The sequence below is a fragment of the Procambarus clarkii genome, chromosome 25 (genome assembly GCF_040958095.1).
Source record: "Procambarus clarkii isolate CNS0578487 chromosome 25, FALCON_Pclarkii_2.0, whole genome shotgun sequence".
NCBI classification, from domain to species: Eukaryota; Metazoa; Arthropoda; class Malacostraca; order Decapoda; family Cambaridae; genus Procambarus; species Procambarus clarkii.
This window is the reverse complement of record NC_091174.1, coordinates 10,870,447-10,880,628: the sequence shown is the minus strand read 5'-3', so window position 1 is coordinate 10,880,628 and position 10,182 is coordinate 10,870,447. Positions and strand designations below refer to the sequence as shown.

At 42.0% G+C, this 10,182-nt stretch overlaps 1 protein-coding gene across 15 annotated transcripts in view; it reads left to right on the top strand.

Annotated features, from left to right (window-relative positions):
- Nucleotides 1-10,182, top strand: part of rdgA (retinal degeneration A) — a 699,236-nt gene that overhangs the window by 628,044 nt on the left and 61,010 nt on the right. For all 15 annotated transcript variants that reach the window (XM_069331304.1, XM_069331300.1, XM_069331301.1 and 12 more), the window contains one exon: nucleotides 2,881-3,008. In XM_069331304.1, the coding sequence (XP_069187405.1) occupies nucleotides 2,881-3,008 (128 nt within the window). The remainder of the gene's footprint in view (nucleotides 1-2,880; nucleotides 3,009-10,182) is intronic.

Sequence of the window (10,182 nt, the reverse complement as noted above, 5' to 3'; positions counted from 1 at the left end):
GGAGTTAGGCCTCGTTCCGTTAAACTAGGATTAAAATAATAGGCCTACATATGACAAGTTAAAGACTTGGTTGGGCTTATTAAGCTATATACAATGCAAAGGTAATTTACAAAAATGTTATGTCTATTTTAATGTTTTTTTTAAGCTGTTCAAATCAAATTCAAATTCAAATTCATTTTTTTAAGCTGTTCAAATTCAAATCAAAATTCAAATGTTTATTCAGGTAAAGTACATACATGCAAGGTGTGATACAAATATTGATGTATTTATAGATAGAGCTAGTACATACAATGCCTAAAGCCACTATTTAGCCACTATAAAGCCACTATAAAGCCTAAAGCGTTTCGGGCAGGAAAAGCACTGAAGACAAAAACTTAATACTAATTGAGATTAAAGTATAAATTGTGTTGAGAAAATATAAAAATAAAAAAAAGGGGGAAACATGACAGAAAAACTAGCAAATATACAATTTGGTCAACAAAGAGCATTGTTTAAAATAGCAGACATGGGTTGACATTTAGGGGTGAGGTAGGTTACAGGGAGTTAATTAGGTAGTACTTAGTTTTTATCTTAAACTGGTTGAGAGAGAGGTACAGTCTTTAACGTGATTGGGAAGGTCATTCCACATTCTGGGTCCCTTGATTTGTAGAGCATTTCTAGTTTGATTAAGTCGTACTCTTGGAATATCAAAACTGTATTTATTTCTGGTGTGGTTTATCTTGAGATTATCTTGAGATGATTTCGGGGGTTTAGTGTCCCCGCGGCCCGGTCTTCGACCAGGCCTCCACCCCCAGGAAGCAGCCCGTGACAGCTGACTAACACCCAGGTACCTATTTACTGCTAGGTAACAGGGGCATAGGGTGAAAGAAACTCTGCCCAATGTTTCTCGTGCTCATGGGTTCTGTTACAACCTTCTAGGAAGCTTTTAAGGTCAGGATTGACATTACAGTGTTTGAACAAATAGTCCAACTGGCCTATTGTGTGTAACGAATGATTATGTTACGTTGTTGGGTAGTTTAGATACACAGTGTTTGAAGTGAGTTTCATATTTATTTAGTAGTCTTGATTACAGTAGTGTCATAGATATTGAGACGGAGCTTAGAGCAGAGCAGAGAGCTGAGTGTGGCCGGAGTCGCGGAGCTCTCTGTGGGAGAGCGATGTAGCTCAATGCGGTCCTAGAGCCAGATTCACGAAAGCACTTACGAACGTGTACATCTTTCCTCAATCTTTGACGGCTTTGGTTACGTTTATTAAACAGTTGACAAGCATGAAAACTTGCCAATCAACTGTTGTTATTGCAACCCGTTCTCGCAAATTTAATAAGTCAATATTGACTTATTAAATATGTGCATAGGTGACATACTTAACATAATAGATACCCTTAAAAAGATTCATAGAAAACACCGACCTTACCTAACCTTGTTAGTATCTTAAGATAAGCATCTTATTGCTTCGTAATTACAATTATTGCCTAACCTATAATAGGTATAGGTTAAGTAATAACTGTAATTACGAAGCAATAAGATGCTTATCTTAAGATACTTACAAGGTTAGGTAAGGTCGGTGTTTTCTATGAATCTTTTTAAGGGTATCTATTATGTTTAGTATATCACCTATGCACGTAGTTAATAAGTCAATATTGACTTTACGAATTTGCGAGAACGGGTTGTGTTATTGTTATAAACAGCCTCCTGGTGCTTCGGAGCTCATTAACTGTTTAATAATGGTAAACAAAGCCGCGCCAAAGATTGAGAAACGATGTACAGGTTCGTAAGTGCTTGCGTAACTGCTTCGTGCTAGTCTGCTGCCTGTTCTGTGTCAAAGCTGTAGCATCTTGGAGACAATTAGAACTGCTTACACCGAGTGCTACAGTCCTGACTGGAAATTGTACTGTCGTTTATTCGATTGATGATGATTGATAAAGATTAAGCCACCCAAGAGGTGGTACGGGCATGAATAGCCCGTAAGATGGGCTATTCTCATATTATCTCTAGTCGTTTATTCTCATATCGCCTCCTTATATTTGGTAACTACCGCCCTCACCTTTCTCTACTAGGATAGGAGGATGTGAGAACTGTTACCTGTAATTAGGGATAGGATTATAGCTTGTGTAGTTAGTGCTAATTAGTTACACCATTAAGATAATGAGATAATGGAGCGAGTGTTAGGATTACTCGCTACATGCGGTTGGGGAGTGTTGGCCTCGGGGGAGTGTTGGCCTCGGGGGAGTGTTGGCCTCGGGGGAGTGTTGGCCTCGGGGGAGTGTTGGTCTCGGGGGAGTGTTGGTGTTGTGGAGTGTTGGCCTCGGGGGAGTGTTGGCCTCGGGGGAGTGTTGGTGTTGTGGAGTGTTGGCCTCGGGGGAGTGTTGGCCTCGGGGGAGTGTTGGTGTTGTGGAGTGTTTTTTTTTTTTACTGAAGGGCTGGAATTATGATGTTGTGGTTATGGTCGTTAATATTGTGGTGCATTATGAGAGGAGAGTTGTTGTTGTTGTTAAAGATTCGCTACCTGCAACAAAAAGTTCCAAGTAGCACGGGCTATGGTGAGCCCGTAGGAGAGGAGAGGTTGGACTAGTTATATATATGGTGGTGGTGCTGGTGCTAAGAGTGGTGGTGGTGGTGGTGGTGGTAGTGGTAGCGAGGCGGGTATCCTCAGCAAGATAACGAGTGAACCAGAGACGTGTGAATAATATATGTTAATTATAGAGGTGGTAATCTCAGGGCTTCTCTCACGCACCTCAAAGGTGGTGGGAGTGATGGAGGGGGGGGGCTCTGGGCCCTCAATGTGAACCCCCCACCAACACCCCCTCTCCCCCCTCACCCCCAACCCCACCTGTAATTCCCACCAAACTAGCTAATTGGGCTGACTTTCCTCCCTGGCCAGGCCTCCACACAAGCATTATCGTGCCGCCATCTTGGATCGTTAAGCTACCTCGCCGCGGCTCCTTCAAGTCGTCTCTCCGGAAGTCTCCCAAGAAGAGAGCCTCAAACAAGCGTAAAAGCCGAGATAAGGTCAGTCTCTCCACTTGTGTTAAAAAAGCTAATTGTTTGTTGAAAACAAAAGTCCCCCACTCTTGGTACCTCCTTTTTAAAGCATGCTTTATTGAGTATTATTTTCATTATTATTATTATTTATTGAGTTTTTATTGTTGTAGTTTATGAAGCTTTATTATTATTTACTTGATTTGGTTTGGATTTGGTTTCGCGTTTCACGAAATTTTCTATTTTTATTTTTATTTTTTTTTTTACTTTGTGTCAGAATGTAATGTGTTCTTGCACTGTTATTGTGTGTGTGAATAGCTTGTTTTTCTTGTAGGAATAGATTTAATACGGAAAGCTAACTGATAGACTGTGTGTGTGTGTGTGTGTGTGTGTGTGTGTGTGTGTGTGTGTGTGTGTGTGTGTGTGTATGTGTGTGTGTGTGTGTACTCACCTAATTGTCACCTAATTGTGCTTGCGGGGGTTGAGCTTTGGCTCTTTGGTCCCGCCTCTCAACTGTCAATCAACTGGTGTACAGATTCCTGAAGAATCTGATGTGTGTGTGTGTGTGTGTGTGTGTGTGTGTGTGTGTGTGTGTGTGTGTGTGTGTGTGTGTGTGTGTGTGTGTGTGTGTGTGTGTGAAATCATTGTACTACATCTATAGCCATCATAAAAATACACGGTGTATTCCTGAATACACAAATAAGCGCAATTTGAAGTCAAAATACAATTACTCACGTAACGAGGTTCAGATGGTTGGAAAACTCAACTCAGGCATAGTTCAAGATGGTTTAGACGGGGGGGGGGGCCGGGGGGAAGTAGCCGGATAAATCACACGGCCGGTTTGGTTTTAAGGATACAATAATGTATTTGTTGATGGTTGAGGATTTATTTTTTCTCTCTCTTGTGATTATCTGAGGTTTTTGTTGTTGTGGAAGGGGTGGGGGAGGGTGTTGGGGGGAGGGGAAAAAGGGAGGGGACGGAACAGGGATGAGTGGTGGTGAACTGGAAGGGTAATTATGGAAGGTGATTAAGGGCTGACCAATGCCAAGAGGGTCGTTTGCCTGGTACTGGTGTTCTGCCTTTCCTTTCGTACCTGTCCCCCTTCCCTTTCCCTTCCCTCCACCCCCCCCCCTCTCTCAATCTCTATCTCTCTCAATCTATCCCTCATCCTGTTACCTAGCAGTAAAATAGGTACCTGGGTGTTAGTCAGCTGTCACGGGCTGCTTCCTGGGGGTGGAGGCCTGGCCGAGGACCGGGCCGCGGGGACACTAAGCCCCCGAAATCATCTCAAGATAACCCTGGAGGGTAGGAACCCGTTCTTGTGATGGTGTGGGGGGTGTAGCCCCTCGTCCCCCCCTGACTGGTGGCGGTGTAGCCTTGGGGTGTTGTAGTATAAATCTTACTGTATTACGTGCTGTATCTGGAACTTGGATCGTGGTTCAACTCCTGTTGTCTCGAAGTCCCGGCACAAGCCTCCCCCCTTCCCCCCCCCCTCCCCCCCCCCCACTCCTTTTCTCTCTCGCCCCCTCCCTCCCTCTTCCTTCACTACTCAGCTTTCATCTCTTCCATCTTTCTTGCGTCTCTTTCCCTTCTCTCTCTCTCTCTCTCTCTCTCTCTCTCTCTCTCTCTCTCTCTCTCTCTCTCTCTCTCTCTCTCTCTCTCTCTCTCTCTCTCTCTCTCTCTCTCACGCCATCTTTAATCTCTTCTCTGTCCTTTCCTTGGGGCTCGGGCCTCTCATGGCGGGTTCCCCTCCTTCCGTGCACCAGGTGTCAAGCCAAGTTCCGGTAAGTTGACAGTGAGAGATGTGTCCACTGAAGCGACAGGAGCCGTAGGGATAGTACAGGAGTGAGAGTTGCTGGAGAGGAATAGGTAGAGAGAGAGAGAGAGAGAGAGAGAGAGAGAGAGAGAGAGAGAGAGAGAGAGAGAGAGAGATAAAGAGGGAGAGAGAGAGAAACAGGCTTCACCACCGACTCATGCACTAAGTTGTCGGCCAAGACAGCCACAACTTGAGAAGTTAGCCACAAAACTTGATCTATGAGGAGATGGCGTCTTGAGGCAGCGGTGGAACGCGCGCGCGCGCTCCCACAGATCTCCCCAAAAAGGAGCAACAAATGTAAGATTTTCAGAAGCAATAGTGACTGGGAGAGTGCTGGGAGAGTGAAAGCAAATACAGACTTATAATTTTATATCACTGAAAAGAGGCGAGAGAGAAAAGGAGTAAGAGGAGGAGGGGGGGGGGGGGGGGGAGAAGAGGGGAATGAAAGAAAAAAATGGTCAAATCTCGTTTGGTCATAAACCCTTCTCTCTCTCTCTCTCTGTATTTCTGCCCTCTCCTCCCTCTCACTTCCTTCTTCTCTTCTATCTCTCTTGCTTTGTTTCCTCCCTAATCTCTGTTTTTATTTTTTATTTCGCCATATCACCGTCTTCCTCCTTCTATCTAAAGGCAACATCCTCCTTTGCACTGTTTTATCCTGCTCCTTTCTCTCTCTCTCTCTCTCTCTCTCTCTCTCTCTCTCTCTCTCTCTCTCTCTCTCTCTCTCTCTCTCTCTTCATTCCCTGACCCTTTTCGCTTTCCTGTGCTCTTCGTGTGACCGACAGTGATTAATTGCTTAGAGGAAAGCCAGTTGGATAAGATTTTTTTTAGCCAAAGTAAAGTATGGTCCCGTCTAGGGTGATTAACTGCCAGAGTGGCTTAAAGGTGTGTGCAAAACTAATGGTTGAACTACCCAATCCACTCTCCTAATTGTCCTCGCCGACAACGTAATTTTCTTTAATGATTGTGATTATGTAAATTAAATCAGGTAATGTACGGGCTGGTGCTTGAGGTCGAGTGTGGGGCTGGTGCTTGAGGGCCGAGTGTGGGGCTGGTGCTTGGGGGTCGAGTGTGGGTCTAGTGCTTGAGGGCCGAGTGTAGATCTGATACTGGGGGCCGAGTGTAGGCACCCAAGTCCTGAATTGGGTCCTGGCACCCCGGGGCACTGATAATCACACCTCTGGGAATTACACTACCTGAAGAACCACCTTCAATTTCAATTAAGAACCAGACAGCTCTTAACAGCGGCTCTTGGTATAGTAAATGCTTTGTGGTCAAGTGAGAGGGGGGAAGAGAGGCATACGCATCATACGCTTGCATGCAACACTGCAAGAATCAATTCAACTGCGTAAGGTCTATGCCCGGGACTGGCGTATAGTGTGCGCACTTTTACCGTACTAATGCGTATATAAAACCAAAGGCGCTCATTCTCATTAACAAATATATAAGTGCCAATTTCACATTCATCTTGCGTGCAGTGGGTTACGCCTATGTTCAAAACGTACAAATGCGACGCAGTTATAAATGGGTTTACGCTACAATTTAGTTAAATAAATAATCCTAATTTCAGTTATATTCTCTATCTTTTACAAATAATTGTTCAAACTTTTTTTTTTAAGATTCACAAGTGATTTACTACATTTAAAAATAGTGAGAGTTTAATACGTTATATTAGGTAGCAGGTGAGTAGATTGGATTAGTTAACAGGTGTGTAGATTGGACTAGGATGCTGATGAGTAGACTGGATTAGGAAGCTGGTGAGTAGATTGGATTAATTAACAGGTGAGTAGATTGCATTAGGAAACAGGTGAGTAGATTGAATTAAAATACACCTAAATATGTATTTAATAAGTAAAAAAATGGTTCATCATGGAGTGTGGCTTTCATCTGTCAAGGGAAGTAATGAGGAAGAAGCCCCCTTAGCCGTAATCACCACCATCTTCTCATTCTAGTTTCATTAACACGTACGTCATTTGCACTCAGCAACAGCCAGCTGTGGAACCTTTCACTGTGTTCATCACGAGTGTGGCTGATTAATCTTACGTGACGCGTGGAAGTCAAGTTTACGGTGCATTCTGTGAGGTCTTCGAAGTCTGCGGTGCATTCTGCAAGGTCTTCGAAGTCTGCGGGGCATTCTGTAAGGTCTTCGAAGTCTGCGGGGCATTCTGTAAGGTCTTCGAAGTCTGCGGTGCATTCTGTAAGGTCTTCGAAGTCTGCGGTGCATTCTGTAAGGTCTTCGAAGTAGACGGTGCATTCTGTAGGGTCCTCGAAGTTTACGGTGCAATCTGTAAGGTCTTCGAAGTCTATGGGGCATTCTGTAAGGTCTTCGATGTATACGGGGCATTCTGTAAGGTCTTCGATGTATACGGGGCATTCTGTAAGGTCTTCGAAGTATACGGCGCATTCTGTAAGGTCTTCGATGTATACGGTGCATTCTGTAAGGTCTTCAAAGTATACGGGGCATTCTGTAAGGTCTTCGATGTATACGGTGCATTCTGTGAGGTCTTCGAAGTTTACGGTGCATTCTGTAAGGTCTTCAAAGTCTGCGGTGCATTCTGTAAGGTCTTCGAAGTCTGCGGTGCATTCTGCAAGGTCTTCGAAGTATACGGGCCATTTTGTAAGGTCTTCGGAGTTTATGGTGCATTCTGTAAGGTCTTCGGAGTTTACGGTGCATTCTGTAAGGTCTTCGAAGTTTACGGTGCATTCTGTGAGGTCTTCGAAGTATACGGGGCATTCTGTGAGGTCTTCGAAGTATACGGGGCATTCTGTAAGGTCTTCGAAGTCTACGGTGCATTCTGTAAGGTCTTCGAAGTATACGGGGCATTCTGTAAGGTCTTCGAAGTATACGGTGCATTCTGTAAGGTCTTCGAAGTCTGTGGTGCATTCTGTGAGGTCTTCGAAGTATACGGGGCATTCTGTGAGGTTTTCGGAGTTTACGGTGCATTCTGTAAGGTCTTCGAAGTTTACGAGACAGGCTGCGAAGTTTCCCCCAAGTTTACTGTTTAGTGAGGCTGTTTAAAGCCTCAATTGACCGGCTAAAACAGGTTTATGGCATTTTTTACGCCAAGAAACCCGTTCTTTTCAAAGGCTGCCGGTCTCTTGAGTTCTAAGGTTTCAGGATTTTGCCGAACTCTTCTTTTCTCTTAATTGTCGAGCAAGAAAAATTCCTTTTAACTTTGCATCACTTACGCAGGGATCACCTTATTGACGTCTTGAAGACTTTAATAAGACCTCTCACGCTCTTGTGCAGAGTTTCTCATTAAGACCTGAGTTGACGTAGAGCAGATGTTTGACGATGGTGTTTGGAGTAGATAACCCCCCAGACGCGTGCCTTAACCCAGGGTTCGATCCCCTCATCCTACTCTCAAGATTTTCTCGTAGATAACGACGCTATTGCGATTTCCTTGAGTAACAGAGCGTCATCTTGGATGACTAATGACTTATTAAAGGGAGTATCAGACGACATCTTAACTACAGTAGTAATTCTAGATAATTTTCCTATTTAATATGTTTTATTTGATCTTAATAAAAATACCTGATATACATATATACAGCATGGTTATTACAGTATACAAAGTGTTTGATCGTCAGTTTAGCATAGTTGTTTGAAGCATATTTTAAAGTTTCTTCAAATATACAACGCAGATTGTATATATACAATTAAGACTTGCAGTGATGTATATATATTGTATATGTTTTTTTCCACTACTTTAAAGCCCATCAAACACCAGTGTAATGATAGAGACATTAATGTGCAAATGTTGTAGTTTAAACAAATAAATCTATTTGTCTAATGATATAATATATTAATTTAATCAAGTATTAACGCCTTATGTGATGAAGATATAATCATTTGTTTTCTAATATGTAATATATACAATTGACAACATATAATATGTAGTTAATATCTGGCTACATATTTCTATATAGGAAAACAAGACTCATTGCTTGTAGATGCAGATTGTAGATGCTACCAATGTCTTTTGTACGGTCACGGTTGGTCAAGTGGTTAAGGTACCATGTACGCTAGTTGCATAGTGCTCCTGGCTGTCTGGGTTCGAGTCTCTTCCGGGGTGTGGAGTTTTCAGTAATATATATAACTGAATATATATTCAGTTGCTGTACAATGGAGTGTTTGGAGTGGGATTGGTTCAGTTATATATATATATATATATATATATATATATATATATATATATATATATATATATATATATATATATATATATATATATATATAATATATATGTATATATATATATATGTATATATATATATATATATATATATATATATATATATATATATATATATATATATATATATATATATATATATATATATATATATATATATATAATATATATGTATATATATATATATGTATATATATACATATATATATATATATATATATATATATATATATATATATATATATATATATATATATATATATATATATCAGGCTGCCTCTCGCCAATATAAATGTGTGATTAAGTATGATTAAAATAATTTAAATAATTCACATATGATTATTCTATACACATACATCATATTTTTATCTAAAGCTTCTCTATAATACATTAAAATAATATTTTCACCTCACGTGGAACTGAACGTTGGGAATTTCAATATGGCCTCCAGATGACGTCAGCCATGGCTTTTATTTTGAGGCGATAAGCACAAACACAAGTATTTATAAACTCTATAGGTGTCAATAGAGCTATCGTTCCTATTTGCATAAACTATCGTACAGCTGATGAGAGGGAAAGGGAAGGGGGGGGGGGAGGATATCGAGCTGCTGTATCATATATCGTAGGGAACCCATACGAGCCCTCGTATCGTGGGTTGGTAGATGACCCATATGTTATCGCACCGTAGATTACTGAGGAAACAAAAGATATCATAACTCGCATAGGGAGGAGGGGACCTGAAGTTATCGTATCGTGCCGCCATAGGCGGCAACTATCAAGCTCTGTCGCCCAGTGGGTTGGTGGAAAAAGAAATGGATTGCGGAAAGTTTGGAACACAATTTTGGGATAAGAAGTTGGTGAATGGTCGGTGGCGGGGATGCCCCATGTTGTAGCAGTTCAAGCATATGTTTGAGGCTTTCTTAGGTTAAGGAATAGGAAGGATATGCAAGCGATGAGTCACGATAACGTGGCTGAAGTATGTTGACCAGACCACACACTAGAAGGTGAAGGGACGACGACGTTTCGGTCCGTCCTGGACCATTCTCAAGTCATTCTTACAATCGACTTGAGAATGGATAGGGAGGATATGTTGATGCGTTACATCCAGTAAATCAGTCAGTCGATAGCCTTGGGAAGGGACTTGAAAAGTCTAGCTTCCATATAAGTCTCCTGCAACATGGAATCGAAGCCATTT